Genomic DNA, 16805 nt, shown 5'->3' with positions numbered 1-16805 from the left:
GGTTTAGTCCATGGTTCAAACTGGTTTAGTCCGTGGTTTGTGGTAGTTTAGTTCATGGTTCATGGTAGTTTAGTCTGTGGTCTGTAGTGGTTTAGTCCATGGTTCAAGGTGGTTTAGTCTGTGGTCTGTGGTGTTTTAGTCCATGGTTCAAACTGGTTTAGTCCGTGGTTTGTGGTAGTTTAGTTCATGGTTCATGGTAGTTTAGTCTGTGGTCTGTGGTGGTTTAGTCCGTGGTTAGTGGTAGTTTAGTTCATGGTTCATGGTAGTTTAGTCTGTGGTCTGTAGTGGTTTAGTCCATGGTTCAAGGTGGTTTAGTCTGTGGTCTGTGGTGTTTTAGTCCATGGTTCAAACTGGTTTAGTCTGTGGTCTGTGGTGGTTTAGTCTGTGGTTCATGGTGGTTTACTCCATGGTCTCTCAGCTGCTCGTTTCCAGTGGAGAGCTAGTGGACACATGCATGGTAAAGACTGGGAGCTCCCAGCAGACCACAGAGAATGTTCTCTAGAAGTTTGGTTTGTTCCCCATGGTCAGAAGGGAGAAAGAGGTGGGTAGAGCCCCAGCCATTGGATTCTGAAGCCCATGCTGAGAACTCTGAGTAGGGCAGTATTCTTGGGTTCAGCTACGGCTTATGAGGAAATTCCTCTTTCAGAATGCTAAGGCCCTGGGGTCCCTGGCCTCCTTGGTGGGGAGGGGTCCAGGAGGAGCCCCAGAGAACAGATGCACTGGCCTCTCAGGGGCCCTGGACACCTGGCAGGTGGAGAGCAAAGGGACCACAGCACCACGGGGAGATCAGAGCTCATAAACACACTGTATTTCACAGAGGGGACTGTTTGATTTAATTATTTATTTATTTAGGCTTTTAAATTTTTTATTTTAAAAAATAAACAGCCAAGAATAATTTATTTTTCCTGTGGAAAAATTATCATGACTTATTCGAGATTTAATTGCAGCAGGATAAAGTGAGCTTTTGTATGGTTCAGGTACAACACATCTTTGCAAAGCTAAATAAGCTGAACGCTGAACCTTTTACATTAACTGAGTTAAATTTTCACATTACCAGTTGTTTTTATGGCTTATATAATCACTTAACAATTTTTCAAAAATCATTTAAAATGACTGAAAAACAAAGGTCTCCAATATCTATGAAATAAGTAAAATATCAGTTAGAATTAGAACACTTCTTCAAGAAAATGGTTAATGGCTTAATTGTTATTGTCTACTCTTATCAGATGAGTTGAGAAAATGAATTCACTTGGAATTTTTGCTTTAGTTTTTCTAGTAAATACTGTACTACTTATTTACTGTGTTTAAACCTTAAGCTCAAATCCCATATCTTAATAATCCAGAGTTGAAGGCTTTCCACCTTGACACTGGATAGCAGAGCTTCCTTGAGGCTATTAAGATGGGCCACCATTAGTAACTGCTTTAAACTTGACTGAGCAGGCTTAGCAATTAATCCCATTCCAGGGATGCTTGGGTGGCTCAGTCGGTTGAGCGTCTGCCTTCAGCTCAGGTCATGATCTCAAGGTCCCGGGACCGAGCCCCACATCGGGCTCCCTGCTCAGTGGCCAGTCTGCTTCTCCCTCTCCCTCTGTGACCTCTTTTGCTCTCATTATCTCTAATAAATAAATATCTTTAAAAAAAAGTCAATTCCATTCCACCTGCACATTCATTCTGATTTGCAACAATGATAACACAAGACCTGGACGAAAAGATCATGAGAAAACGAACAAGAAATACCCTAAAAGTTACCATCTTCCTCTGGCAGAAAACCAGGGAGTCTGTTTTTTTAAGTGAGAAAAAACCCGCACAGATTCAGTTCCCCTATACAGCCCTTGCTTATTCCATTTTTTATTTCAATTTTAGATAAAAATGGATATAGGGCTACATGGAAAATTAACATCAACATCTAGAGAACCATAAATCAAGACAAGATGATGAGAAATAAGCATGTCTGTTTTCTTCCAGAACTCTTTTACAACTCTGCTTTCTTGGAAGGGAATTCATGAGCTGTAATACTTGAGATTTTCATCTGTAGGTTTGAGGATTTTCTTATCTGCCATATTCACCACCCATCCGGGGCAAGACCAAAGAAAATCTGCCTTGGGTCCTTTCAAGTACTAAGCATTTTGAAAAGTTCATCTTTAGTGATATCAGGTAAAATATAGCCATACTTCTTGGCAAGTTCAAGTCTTGCTTCAGGAAATTTGGCAGGATCGGCCAGGTAAACACAATTCTTTGCATCAGTATAATACGGTACCAGTGCTTCAGGCGGAAGCATTCGTTTTGGAATGGGTTGTCCGTGCAGAAAGAATGGAATGGGTTGTCCGTGCAGAAAGAATGGAATGGGTTTACACAGAATTTCTAGACTTCTTGGGTCATAGAAGGCCGTAGTAACAACACCACCGTTTTTCTCAGTTGCAGCAATGGCTAGTTCTGAAGCCAACTGCACTTCAATATTAACTTTTGCCTTAAAGGTGTCAGCACCCTCCTCTACCAGCTGGACACCATAATCCCTTTTAGGTGGCTGGATGGTCACACCTCTTCCACTGACCAGCTGAGTAAGTCAATAGGTTGAGTAGGATCCACTTGACCCAAATCAATAGGATACTTCAATCTATTGAGACTCAAAGACTGATACTGGCTTCTGAAGCTATGACCTTCATTAAACCCATATTTTGGGATTCGAATGTAAAATGGAGTCTGGCCTCCCTCAAAGCCCAGTCTGGGCCAGGTTCCTCTCTGACGCTCTCCTTTATGGCCTCGGCCACATTTTCTACCTCTTCTCCGACCTCTTCGCCGTCTTTCCGGTTTCCTGGAGCCTGGATTCGGCTTTGGGTTGGCCAAGCTCACATGGGGCAGGGCCTGGAGCAGGTCTAGGGCCCTTGCCCCACTGCCCTGCATGGGACCGGTCATTATATGCAGAGCCAAGACTGTCCAAGGGCGCCCGGGGTGCCCTCCTGCTTTAATTATTTAAAGATTGCTTTTAAGTAGGCATTTTTAACCATTAGAACTTAAGGGGAAAAATTTTAAGAGGTTTGTTGGCAGGTGGAGAAAAACTGGAAATTTTATTGATTTAAAAATGGGCCATATCCAACATTTTTCTTCTCAGAATCACTTCTACTTGAGTCTATGTGTGTTAGTCAAGGTTCCTCAGGGAAATAGAGCCCATAGGATATGTGCACATATGTAGATGAGACAGATATTGCTACAGAGAGACAGAGAGACAGAGAGACAGAGACAGAGACAGACAAAGAGTGACAAAGAGACAGAGAGATATAGACAGAGAGACAGAGAGACAGAGACAAAGAGTGACAGAGAGACAGAGAGATGTAGACAGAGAGACAGACAGAAAGACAGAGAGACAGAGAGACTGAGAGACAGAGAGACAGAGACAGAGACAGAGACAGAGACAAAGAATGACAGAGAGACAGAGAGATGTAGACAGAGAGACAGAGAGACAGAGACAAAGAGTGACAGAGAGACAGAGAGATGTAGACAGAGAGACAAGACAGAGAGACAGAGACAGAGACACAGAGACAGAGACAGACAGAGACAGAGTGACAGAGAGACAGAGAGATGTAGACAGAGAGACAGAAAGACAGAGAGACAGTGACAGAGAGACAGAGACAGAGACAGACAGAGACAGAGACAGAGTGACAGACAGAGAGATGTAGACAGAGAGACAAGACAGAGAGACAGAGACAGAGAGACAGAGACAGACAGAGACAGAGACAGAGTGACAGAGAGACAGAGAGATGTAGACAGAGAGACAGACAGAAAGACAGACAGACAGTGACAGAGAGACAGAGACAGAGAGACAGAGACAAAGAGTGACAGAGAGACAGAGAGATGTAGACAGAGAGACAAGACAGAGAGACAGAGACTGAGAGACAGAGAGACAGACAGAGAGACAGAGACAGAGAGACAGATAGTGACAGAGACAGACAGACAGACAGAACCCAGAACCTCCAAGTGGGACAGACGCAGGCTGCAGACCAGGGAAGAACGGATCTTGCAGGCTCAGTCACCCAGAGGCAGAGTCCCTCTTTCCTGGGAACTCACTCTTTTCCTCTTAAGACCTTCAAATGACTGGGTGGATTAATATGTCAATCGCATCTAGAAAACACTTTCACAGCAACATCCAGTGGGCACCAAGGCCTGGCCGAGGGGACACATAAAATTAACAATTGAGTTATATTGAAAATGTTGATGTCTTAGTTTTTCCTGAAAATAGGAAGTGCTGGGTGAACCCAGAGGCCCCCCCCCCCCCCCCCGTTGCTCTGGGCAGCCTCTTCCTTGGACATGTTTGTACTTTGGGGCAAGACTCATGCACAGCGGGTGCACGGCTGGGAAGCCAGCAATTCCGAGAATGGGCATCTCTGCAGGGGTGCAGGGGCAGACTGCGTGCAGAGGAGACCCCTCGGACCACATGGGGCCCTCCCTCTGGCCTCACTGATATACTCTGATCAAGGAGCCTGGGTTGGGTGGGCGGCCCTGGGTGCAGAGGGAGCCTGGGCCCCACGAGGACTCTTTCTGGGGTGCTGGTGGTGCTCGGCATGCTGTCGTGCTCCATGGGGGCTGTGTGTGGGGCTGGCCCCTCTGTGGACTGAGGACACCTTTCTGTTCCCTTGCAGCGTGGCGGCCGCTTCCCAGCCTCGAGTCCCGGGGACCCCCCTCTGTCCGAGGATGCGCAGCCTCCCAACGCCCCACCTCTCTGTGCTCCAGCCCACTTCCTCCCAGGGGAGAAGCCCCCCCCTTACACTCCATGACGCACGGGGGTCAACTGAAAATTAGTTTAGTTTTGGTTTCTTAAAAAACAAAGCAGCCTCTACAAACCCTGCTTCTGTGGCCAACCTCCTAGAGACATGAGGGGAATGTTCCTGAAGTCTGTGCCCTCTTTCCCCTCCTGGGCACCTCGGTGGGCAGAGAGGCCAAGACCAGGGGTGGGGACAGAGCCCCAGGCGACCGAGGCCCCAGGCAGCACCTCGGCTCGGCTGCCTGGCCCAGAGTGGAAGCCAGACACCAAATAGATCCAGAATTCCCACCTGGAGCCTCCTTGCTCTCATATTCTGTTATCACTTACTAAACAAAATTTGCTTTCTTACTATCTCCCTAATGAGCTCATTATTATTGTTCTGCAAAGGGAATATGGCCCCGTGTGAGGATATTTTAAGATGTGTTGTATGCTTACATATTTATAGGTGTGTCCCCATGAAGCTCAGGGGTTCCATGCTCAATGCTGTGCTCTCTCCGCATGCCCTTGATGGGGATGAAAAGACGCTTTGGCTCAAATATCAAATGCTGCTTGTAAGGCGTGTGCGTTCTCTGAGGTCTGTGTGTGCTTCCTTTCCAAATCTGCCGTCACACCTGCCAAAAGACTTGCTACCTGAGGCTACATGCTTCCTATTCAAGGCATCTGGGCTACCAGCTGCCAACTTTCATGGATTATTCTAGAGGCTGTCCAATCTGCTAAACAGGGAGCCCCATATGGGGCCCCCCTTGCTTGCAGAACAGATACCTCTAAGACCCAATCTCTCTGCTCCACGTGACCACCGGCGTGGCTGACTCTTGAGGCCCTTTAGCCAGAGCCTGGGGTGCAGCTCTGCCTCCTGCAGACCAATGGCCGTTGACCAGGACACACCTGGTGCAGCAAGTGTGCACCCACCTGGGCAGTGATCAAATCCTGGCTGAGTGACAGGCCAGAGTCCTAAATTACAGTCCGGGGTCACTGGGGAAAAGAGATAAGCAGAGGTGGGGAGGGGAGGGAAGGTGGGGAGGGAAGGGGTGGAGAGAAGAAGGGAGAGGAAAACAGTAAGACGAGACTGGTAAGGAGAGGCGGTCTCCTGCTCCTCCTGCTGGTCTAACACAATGTTCCCCGCGCAGCGCAGAAACACCGCCCAGTTTTCTGAGCACGTGGAAAGCTTTCTCTAAAGAGGGTGAGCACACACGTTCACATGAGGAGGCCGTACATGGGATAGAGGACACACGGCGGGTCAGGTGAGCAGCCCAGCTAACTGACCTTAGAAGGCAAGGAAGCCAAAGGCCTGCTCTCTGGTCTGCGAGCCGCCTTCAGTTACTAGGAGTGGGAGCGAGTTCCGTTTAGACTCCGGAGCCCTGACCGGGTCACACCGGGCCCAGCCCTGGCCTGCGCATGACTTCCTCCTTGCAGACGGAGGCGGTGCCCACCCTCTGGGTTTCCACACGGGAAACAACACGCTGTGTCCTTCAGAGGAAATGCCTCCTACTGGCGCAGGGCTGGGAACAGGGAGCGCCAAGGTGGCTCCTACAGCCGGGCTCGGCGTCCGAGGAGGGCGCGCCAGAGCGGGGGCCCCTGGGCACCTCGGTGTGCGGCTCATGAGCCTGGGGGCCCCCAGCAATCACCTCATCTGCCTGGAGCTTAGGAACCAGCACAGTTTGGCCGAGTCAGGAGGCTTTGGCAATCCGAGGGGTCGGATGCGTTTCGTGAGCTTACTGTCATGTGGGGGCCTGGACAGGGAAGAAAGGCCGGCTCCACGGCCTCCAGAGTGCACCCCAAGCACCCGCTGGCCTGCAGGGAGCGAAGTGCCAGGGCTGGGGCTCCCAGGCTGGGGCTCCCTCCTCATCAGGACCCGGCCCGCCTGGAAGAGCCCCTGAGCAGGACATCAGGCTGTGCCGCCTGGAACTGCGCCACCAACCCCGGAAAGCAGCCGGGCGCCAAGACATAAGGACAGCTTTTGACCTCCGCACTCAACCTGGGGTCAGAGCCACGCAGGAGCGTCCGTGTTTCCCAAGATCATTCACACCAACGTCACCCAAAGCCACTTCTATCTGCCCTGGGAGCCCAAGAGCTGATATAAAATATTAAACTCCCAGGCCAACAATTTTGCTTTTGCCCACAGGAATGTCTTTATCCCTTGCCCCAGCCACAAAGAATGTGAACAATTCAACTCCCAGCCTGGTGGTGGCTCCAGGCACCCCCCCAGTCCCCAGGGCAGCTCCCCACACTCTGCACACTGCACGTGACCATACCTGACCCCCCAGTTCCCAGGACAGATCCCTACACTCTGTACATTGCACATGACCACACCTGACCCCCGGTCCCCAGAAGAGCTCCCTACACTCTGTACATTAGATGGGCCCACACCTGACCCCCAGTTCCCAGAAGAACTCCCCACACTCTGTACATTGCACGTGACCACACCTGACCCCCCAGTTCCCAGGACAGATCCCCACACTCTGCACACTGCACGTGACCACACCTGACCCCCCAGTTCCCAGGACAGATCTCTACACTCTGCACACTGCACGTGACCACACCTGACCCCCAGTCCCCAGGACAGCTCCCCACACTCTGCACACTGCACGTGACCACACCTGACCCCCCAGTTCCCAGGACAGATCCCTACACTCTGTACATTGCACGTGACCACACCTGACCCCCGGTCCCCAGAAGAGCTCCCTACACTCTGTACATTAGATGGGCCCACACCTGACCCCCAGTTCCCAGGACAGATCCCCACACTCTGCACACTGCACGTGACCACACCTGACCCCCAGTCCCCAGGACAGCTCCCCACACTCTGTACATTGCACGTGACCACACCTGACCCCCCAGTTCCCAGGACAGATCCCCACACTCTGCACACTGCATGTGACCACACCTGACCCCCAGTTCCCAGGACAGATCCCCACACTCTGCACACTGCACGTGACCACACCTGACCCCCAGTTCCCAGGACAGATCCCCACACTCTGCACACTGCACGTGACCACACCTGACCCCCAGTTCCCAGGACAGATCCCCACACTCTGCACACTGCACATGACCACACCTGACCCCCAGTTCCCAGGACAGATCCCCACACTCTGTACACTGCACGTGACCACACCTGACCCCCCAGTTCCCAGGACAGATCCCCACACTCTGCACACTGCACGTGACCACACCTGACCCCCAGTCCCCAGGACAGCTCCCCACACTCTGCACACTGCACGTGACCACACCTGACCCCCCAGTTCCCAGGACAGATCCCTACACTCTGTACATTGCACGTGACCACACCTGACCCCCGGTCCCCAGAAGAGCTCCCTACACTCTGTACATTAGATGGGCCCACACCTGACCCCCAGTTCCCAGGACAGATCCCCACACTCTGCACACTGCACGTGACCACACCTGACCCCCAGTCCCCAGGACAGCTCCCCACACTCTGTACATTGCACGTGACCACACCTGACCCCCCAGTTCCCAGGACAGATCCCCACACTCTGCACACTGCATGTGACCACACCTGACCCCCAGTTCCCAGGACAGATCCCCACACTCTGCACACTGCACGTGACCACACCTGACCCCCAGTTCCCAGGACAGATCCCCACACTCTGCACACTGCACATGACCACACCTGACCCCCAGTTCCCAGGACAGATCCCCACACTCTGTACATTGCACGTGACCACACCTGACCCCCCAGTTCCCAGGACAGATCCCCACACTCTGCACACTGCACGTGACCACACCTGACCCCCAGTCCCCAGGACAGCTCCCCACACTCTGCACACTGCACGTGACCACACCTGACCCCCGGTCCCCAGAAGAGCTCCCTACACTCTGTACATTAGATGGGCCCACACCTGACCCCCAGTCCCCAGGACAGCTCCCCACACTCTGCACACTGCACGTGACCACACCTGACCCCCAGTCCCCAGGGCAGCTCCCCACACTCTGTACATTGCACATGACCACACCTGACCCCCAGTCCCCAGGGCAGCTCCCCACACTCTGCACACTGCACGTGACCACACCTGACCCCCAGTCCCCAGAAGAGCTCCCTACACTCTGTACATTGCACGTGACCACACCTGACCCCCAGTCCCCAGGGCAGCTCCCCACACTCTGCACACTGCACGTGACCACACCTGACCCCCAGTCCCCAGGGCAGCTCCCCACACTCTGTACATTGCACGTGACCACACCTGACCCCCAGTCCCCAGGGCAGCTCCCCACACTCTGCACACTGCACGTGACCACACCTGACCCCCAGTCCCCAGAAGAGCTCCCTACACTCTGTACATTGCCCGTGACCACACCTGACCCCCAGTCCCCAGGACAGCTCCCCACACTCTGTACATTAGATGGGCCCACACCTGCCCCCCAGTCCCCAGGACAGCTCCCCAACCCCTGGCACGTGGTGCCTGTGTGTGCCTGGCCTGCTGTGTGTTCTGGGTACCATTTCCTGAGGGGAAAAAATCTCTGCCAAAGCCTTTGCCTTTATAGCGACAGATGCTGGCCAGTCTGTGCCCGAGTGTAGATGCTTCAAGGGACCTGGCCTGGCAGCTCTGATGGGTACCATGCTGAGTGGGTCTCGGTGGGACCTCTCCCTCAGCCCCTCCCTTGGCTGAGCTACTCTTCCTCCATCACTGACTGTGGTTGGCACTCAGAAGACCCAGGCTGGAGGCTGCTAATGGGTACAGGGCTCCCTGTTGGTGGAAAGGAAATGTTCTAGAAACAGATGGTGGTGACGGTTGCACAGCCTTGTTGATGAATAAAACCCACTGATTTGTATATTGTTAAAGGGTGAATATTATGGTATGTGACTTGTATCTCAAGGAAAAGGGAGCAGAATACCATGATGTTAATGTGTGTAAAGCAGAACCAAGAGTATGGCACAGTGAACAAGAACAAGACCATCATCATCACCATGAAGAATGATCCCTAGCTGAGCAGAGATGCCCTATGAACTTGAGGGGAAAGGTTATCTGACCGATAGAAAAAGAGAATGTCCAGGAGGCAAGGCCCTTACTCATCTAGTGGCTTCCCAGGTGGTAATAGTTATAAATGTATTTCCTTTTCTTGTGTCCTAAAGTGATTTAATTATGAAATTTAACATACATGCAGAAAGAATGCTTAAAGCAAAGGTATGAGGTGGTGCTACGACAAAGAAGATAAGAGGAGACCGGCCAGGACGAGAGGCCAGCCCCTCCCACCTCTGCCCCAGCCCGGGATTTTGTGTGCATATGTTTTCACCTCCTTTGGGTTAATACTGAGGAGCGTGATTGCTGGGTCGGATGCTAAGAGTGTGTTTGGCTTTGTGAGAAACCACCAGACTCTTCCAGGCAGCCGTACCAGCTCTCACCTGCCAGCACTGGGCACTGTGGGTGATCCGGGTCATGGCCGCTCTAGTACGTGGGCAGCGGTGTCTCACTGTCATGTCCATCTGGAGTTCCCCAATGACAATGCCGAGGAGCACCCTGTCATGTGCTTATTAGCCAGCTGTGCACCTGCTTTGGTGAGGTGTCTGTTCAGGTCTTTTGCCCATTTTTATTTGGGTTGTTTGTTTTCTTGTTGTTGGGTTTTAAGAGTTCTTTGTATATTTTGGGTACCAGTCCCTTGTTAGATGTGTCTTTTGCAAATACTTTCTCCTGGTCTATGGCTTGCCTTCTTTTGACATTGCCCTTTGCAGAGCAGAAGTTTTAACTTTGCTGAAGTCCAGCTTGTCCATTCTGTCTTGCAGGAATTATGCCTTTGGTACTGTGTCTACCAAGTCATCCTCATGCCCTATCTCGGAGTTTTATAGTTTTGCCTTTTACCTTTAGGTATGTGATACTTTTGGGGTTATTTGTGAAGGGGTAAGTTCTGTGTCTGGGCTCATTTTCCAGCATGTGGATGTCCAGTTGCTCCAGCACCATTTGTAGAAGAGACGATCTTAGCTCTGTTGTGTTGCCTGTGTTCCTTTGTCAAGGACCAGTGACTGCATTTACGTGGGTCTGTTTCTGGGCTCTCTGTTTGCTCCACTGATCTGTCCATTCTTTTGGCAATACCAGTCTGTATTGATTGTGGTAGCTTTGCAGTAGGTCTTGGAGTTGGATACGGTCAGTCTTCTAACTCTGTTCTTGAAGTTCTTGATTTTAATGTCGCTCAATTTTTAAATATTTTCCTTCATCATCAGAACACTTTGTGGGTTTTTTTCTTTTAAAGATTTTATTTATTTATTTGATAGAGACAGAGACAGCGAGAGAGGGAACACCAGCAGGGGGAGAGGGAGAAGCAGGCTTCCCGCTGAGCAGGGATCTCGATGTGGGACTCGATCCCAGGACCCTGGGATCATGATCTGAACTGAAAGCAGCTTAACGAATGAGCCACCCAGGCGCCCAGCACTTTGTGTTTTATTTAAGAAATAGTTCTCTACCTTAGGTCATGATAAGACTCTTCTTTTTTTTTTTTTAAAGATTTTATTCATTTGACAGAAAGAGACACAGTGAGAGAAGGAACACAAGCAGGGGGAGTGGGAGAAGGAGAAGCAGGCTTCCCGCGGAGCAGGGAGCCCAATGCGGGGCTCGATCCCAGGACCCTGGGATCATGACCTGAGCCGAAGGCAGACGCTCAACATCTGAGCCACCCAGTCACTCCCATGATAGCACTCTTCTGTCACAAGGGTCAGCAAAGTCTGTGTGTAAAAGGCCAGATAGTATGTATTGTTGGTTGAGAGGGCCAGTAAGTGCGTAGCAACTACTCAACTCTGACATTGTGGACTAATCCAGGTGTAGACAATAGAACAGTAATGGGTATGGCTGTGTGCCAATGAGCTTTACTAACAGAAGGAAGGGTGGATTCATAGGCCCACAAACTATACTTTCACATGATCTTCTAGTGCTTTATAGACTACTTTTAGATTTAAATATACACTCTACCTTATGCCATGTGAGGTTAGGTCAAATATCCCTTATCTTTAATGCAGTGGCATTCAGCAGGGATGGTTTTGAACCTGGGGGACATTTGGCAATGTCTGGAGACATTTTTGATTGTTGTGAATGCTGCGGGTGTTGGGGCCCGGGTACTGCCAGCGCTAGTTCCTAGATGGCAGGGATGCTACTAAATGACCCAGAAGAGCCCTTTTCATAAAACACGTATTCTCTATCAATACTGTCCTAAAAAACCCACAAAGAACAACAAACACACAAAATTATTGTGGCTCTTCTCTTGAAAAGCAAAAACCAAGTTAGACTATAAATCTGTCACACAGCATATTCTATTCCCCACTCCATCTCCATAGCACAAAATCAAATGGTCTACTGGCCTCCTCCTTGAGGCAGAATCAGGTTCATCCAGCTCTTCCAACACAGCGAACAGTCAGAATCAACCCAGCCCCGCCTCCAAGGCACAGTCAGAATCACCACAGCCCCACCTCTAGGGCCTACAGTCAGAATCACCCCAGCCCCATCTCCATGATACAAAGTTAGATTTACCCCAGCCCCATCTCCATGGCACACAATCAGAATCACCCCAGCCCCATCTCCAGGGTGCACAGTCAGAATCACCCCAGCCCCACCTCCAGGGTGCACAGTCAGAATCACCCAGCCCCACCTCCAGGGCCTACAGTCAGAATCACCCCAGCCCCATCTCCAGGGTGCACAGTCAGAATCACCACAGCCCCACCTCCAGGGCCTACAGTCAGAATCACCCCAGCCCCATCTCCATGATACAAAGTCAGAATCACCCCAGCCCCACCTCCAGGGCCTATAGTCAGAATCACCCCAGCCCCATCTCCAGGGTGCACAGTCAGAATCACCCCAACTTCATCTTCATGGTGCACAGTCAGAATCACCCCAGTCCCATCTCCATGGTGCATAGTGAGAATCACTCCAGCCCCATCTCCAGGGTGCACAGTCAGAATCACCCAGCCTCATCTCCATGGTGCACAGTCAGAATCACTGCAGTCCCATCTCCAGGGTGCACAGTCAGAATCACCGCAACCCCACCTCCAGGGCGCACAGTCAGAATCACCCCAGCCCCATCTCTAGGGCCCACAGTCAGAATCACCCCAACTTCATCTTCATGGCACACAGTCAGAATTACCCCAGCCCCATCTCCATGGTGCCTAATCAGAATCACTCCAGCCCCATCTCCAGGGTGCAGAGTCAGAATCACCCTAGCCTCATCTCCAGGGCGCACAGTCAGAATCACCCCAGCCTCATCTCCATAGTTCACAGTCAGAATCACCCCAGCCTCATCTCCATGGTGCACAGTCAGAATCACCGCAGCCCCATCTCCATGGCTCACAGTCAGAATCACCCCAGCCCCATCTCCATGGTTCACAGTCAGAATCACTCCAGCCCCATCTCCAGGGTGCAGAGTCAGAATCACCCCAGCCTCATCTCCAGGGCGCACAGTCAGAATCACCCCAGCCCCATCTCCAGGGCGCACAGTCAGAATCACCCCAGCCCCATCTCCAGGGCGCACAGTCAGAATCACCCCAGCCTCATCTCCATGGTGCACAGTCAGAATCACCACAGCCCCATCTCCATGGCTCACAGTCAGAATCACCCCAGCCTCATCTCCATGGTGCACAGTCAGAATCACCCCAGCCTCATCTCCATGGTGCACAGTCAGAATCACCGCAGCCCCATCTCCATGGCTCACAGTCAGAATCACCCCAGCCCCATCTCCATGGTTCACAGTCAGAATCACTCCAGCCCCATCTCCAGGGTGCACAGTCAGAATCCCTGCAGCCCCATCTCCATGGCTCAGAGTCAGAATCACCCCAGCCCCATCTCCATGGCTCACAGTCAGAATCACCCCGGTCCGATCTCCAGGGCGCACAGTCAGACGGTATGAAGCTTCATCTGTCACAGGGTCCTCTACAGCCAGCCCTGCATGGTTGGACAGTGGAAAGGGTGTCAACCTGCCTGGCACTGCTGGGGAACGTACTGCTGTATTCAGCTCTTTACAGGCTATAAGCTTTTTCTTGGCAGTAGTTAGAATAACCCCTGGTGCCCAGTGGAAGTCTAAGGAAACCACAGCAGGAAACACATTTGTGCCTAGCTTTCCTGGACGGAAGATGAGCCCATGGTGGTCAGAAGGCCCCTGAGCCATGGCCTTTCTTGTGTGTCTACGGGGTCCTGGAGCTCAGTGTGTGTGCTCTCGGCTCTGACCGTCCTGGCTTCTCGAGAGATTGGTGCTGGCCAGGGGAACATTCCACAGGAACATTCCAGAGCTGCCTCCACAGTGAGGGAAACCAGACAACACCATGGGGAATGGTGCAGTGACAAGCTGAGAAATGGATCAGGCCCTAAAGCTGCTTTGGGCTCCTGATGTTCGTGAGGCCAGCTGGTGGGTGGCATGGTGCTCTCCTGGAGGCCACAGGCAGACCTCACTCCCCACACTTCTTAGTGCTGTGCTCAGCTGGTGCTGGAGGCTCTCTGGGTAAGGGTGAGGCTTCCTGCTTATTGGGCAGACAGCGTCCAAACCTCGGTCCTCCTGGTCAACACCAAAGCCCCCAGGAATGGAGCTTTCACCCCCGTCATGGACAGCTGAGGCTGTGACCTGCAGCTCCAACCCAGCTGCCTGCCCATCCCAGAGCCAGCAGAGGGGGCCTGGGCTTGGGGTCCCCTGATGGTACAAGCAGACACATACATCCGCCCTGGCTGCAGACTGAGAGTGGGAAAGCCCACACTGCCGTGGCTAGAGGCCCTTCCACTAGGACCTTGGCTGGAGATGGATGTTTCAGGAGGCCATAGTTGCTCAGAGCAGGACCACAGCTCCAAGGACACAGCTTCCCTGCATACCGGTTTCTCATGGAAAACCGCCTGAAGAACCTCTTAGACTAGTTTTCTCCAGTCCTGAGTCAACAAAACTTCTACCAAGATGCTGCCAGACGTTTAGGAAAACAACAGAAAGGACACAGTCAGGTAGGCGGTGGTGGTGTCCGGACACACAGGTGGCTGTGGGCGGGCCCGGGAGTGCCGAGGAGACGGTGAATGTGCCGGGGACCCCTGGTCAGCCTCAGTAGCCAGGCCTGCCAGAGCCTGTGGGCCTTCCTGTGTCCTTGCCACGGCATCTGCAACCTTCTGCTGTCATCTCCAAGGTGAGCAGGCCCGGGGAGGGGTCCCTCCTGGTGGGTGTCTGTGATGGCCAGTCCCTCTAGAATCCTGGAGACCCCTTCAAGGGCAGGCCCGCCACGGCTGAGGAGGGATGCTCACCTGCTCCCACCAGGGCACATTTGGGGCTGTTCCACTTGCCAATCCAGCCAGGCAGGGCCCCTCGTGCAGTCCTCGAAGCCATGCCCTCCTTTCTAGAAACCTGGAAGGGAGTCTCTCCTCCTCCATGCTGCATGGCCTGCTTTGATTCCTGTGTGCTCATTCCTTAGCTGTGGGTGCGCTCCTCAGGCTTCTGTCCTTCCTCCTGCACATGCTCATCTCTGGGTCAGATTGTGACTTCTAGACTCACGTTCAGCTGTCAGGCACCGAAATCCAGACTGCTCCATGCTGGGCTGATGCAGCTTGCAGAGATCACACCCTACTGAGAAATGACAGGGCTGTGGGTCACTTTGCTGCCACATCCGCAGAGCAACATCTGAAAGGAAACATAGCCCAGACCTGTCCCACAGCCCCAGAACATTCTCTGGGGTTTGGTATCTAAAAAAGGAGAATCTCAGTCTTGGAGGAGCCATTCAGTCTTCGAGCCCAATCCCCAGTGGATGCTGGAAACTTGTCTGGCGCATTGTGCATGGACGCCCGCCGCGACGGAGACCACCAGCCATCCTGTGGCCATCACATCAGGCAGATGGACCTGTCCTGCTGGAGCTCCAACCTCGACACTGGTCTGCCCCACCACCGCCCCGGGCTTCCGTGACCTCTGTGGGTGCTGGTGGGCCCGGGGCCCCACATGCATTTCCATATGGTGGTCTTCCTGGGGCCAGAGGCTCGTCTGGCCCACCTTGTCTCACAGAGCCGCAGGTGGACCTGCGTGTGCTGATTCCAGGGGTTCCAGCCAGATGTGCTTCTCAGAAGAGAGGAAACAGGGATTTCCGTTTTATACAGAGAAAATGGGAGACCGAGATGGGTTCGTCCAGGGAGAAAGAAGCACATGCTGACCTGCCTTGTGCCAGGAGGGGCGACCGGGGCCCCGCCTCCGCCTCAGTTGTGTCCACAGCACAGAGAGCAGGGCAGCGGCTCCCAGAGCCAGGAGCCAAGTAGGGGTGCAGGGGAGGGTGGAGCTGGGCGGGTACTCAGGACCCTGGGCTCCTGACACCACCTGCTGGGCACTAACGAGCAAGGAGCGGAGCCTGCAGCACAGTTAAAAAGGGTTCTGTAAATATTTTATTTCCCATATTTTTAAGCCAAAAAGAAGCATTCGGTAATAAAAATAACAGAATTATTTTCTTGGGTCTGCTCTGGCATGTGGCAGCCCCTGGCCTCCACACGCTGGACGCACTGGGTTTGGGGCTGTGGCTTTGGGTGGTTAACATCAGTCCCTCAACTATATACACGTATGTTACAAGGCAACAACAGTCTTGGAGAAGACTCAGCCTGGAGGGGCGCAGTGTCCAGAGCTGGCCTTGCGGGCGGGTGGGGGTGGCAGGCCTTCCCTCCTCCTGCTAGCCTAGGGGGCAGCCTGCTCGACCGGGGGGCAGGAGTGTGACGTGATGTCACTGTGCTTGTAGGCGGCCTCGTCCAGGTCCAGCGCCTTCTGGTTGACCTCCAGTGTCATACAGCCGCGGAAGAAGGCCGTGACTGGCGCTGAGGTCACAGGCACATCTGGGCCAGTGGGGAAAGAACAAACACCATCTTAGCAGGCAGGCCGGCCGGCCGTCTGGAGGCCAGGCTGCCCATCCTCCTCGTCCCCCACCACGGTGCTCCCGGGCACCCGAGGGCCGTCTCCGTCCCCGGCCTTTCTCCTCCAGGACACGGACTCCTTTCTGCCCAGAAAGCTCAGTCACACGCCCACAGGCGAGCGCTAAACACCTGCCCGGCCCCCAGGAAGTGCATGCAGAAAGTCGAATCAGTTAAATCAACCTGATCTCCTTCTCGGCACAAATGAGTCACTC

At 52.8% G+C, this 16805-nt stretch overlaps 1 protein-coding gene and 1 pseudogene across 1 annotated transcript in view; both read right to left on the bottom strand.

Moving 5' to 3' along the window:
* Positions 1 to 828: 828 nt before the first annotated feature.
* LOC123839926 (large ribosomal subunit protein uL15m-like) lies at positions 829 to 2913 on the bottom strand (annotated as a pseudogene).
* A 13141-nt stretch (positions 2914 to 16054) lies between these two features.
* Positions 16055 to 16805, bottom strand: part of GAS6 (growth arrest specific 6) — a 34853-nt gene continuing 34102 nt past the window's right edge. Inside the window, exon 15 of the mRNA XM_045869768.3 lies at positions 16055 to 16515. Within this exon, the coding sequence (XP_045725724.1) occupies positions 16361 to 16515 (155 nt within the window). The 3' untranslated portion in view covers positions 16055 to 16360. The remainder of the gene's footprint in view (positions 16516 to 16805) is intronic.

Source organism: Mirounga angustirostris, unplaced genomic scaffold, assembly GCF_029215605.1.
Source record: "Mirounga angustirostris isolate CCGP_5_RB_7025 unplaced genomic scaffold, mMirAng1.0.hap1 SCAF_3, whole genome shotgun sequence".
Lineage (NCBI taxonomy): Eukaryota > Metazoa > Chordata > Mammalia > Carnivora > Phocidae > Mirounga > Mirounga angustirostris.
The sequence above is the reverse complement of the archived record's forward strand: the minus strand, read 5'-3'. Positions and strand labels throughout refer to the sequence as shown.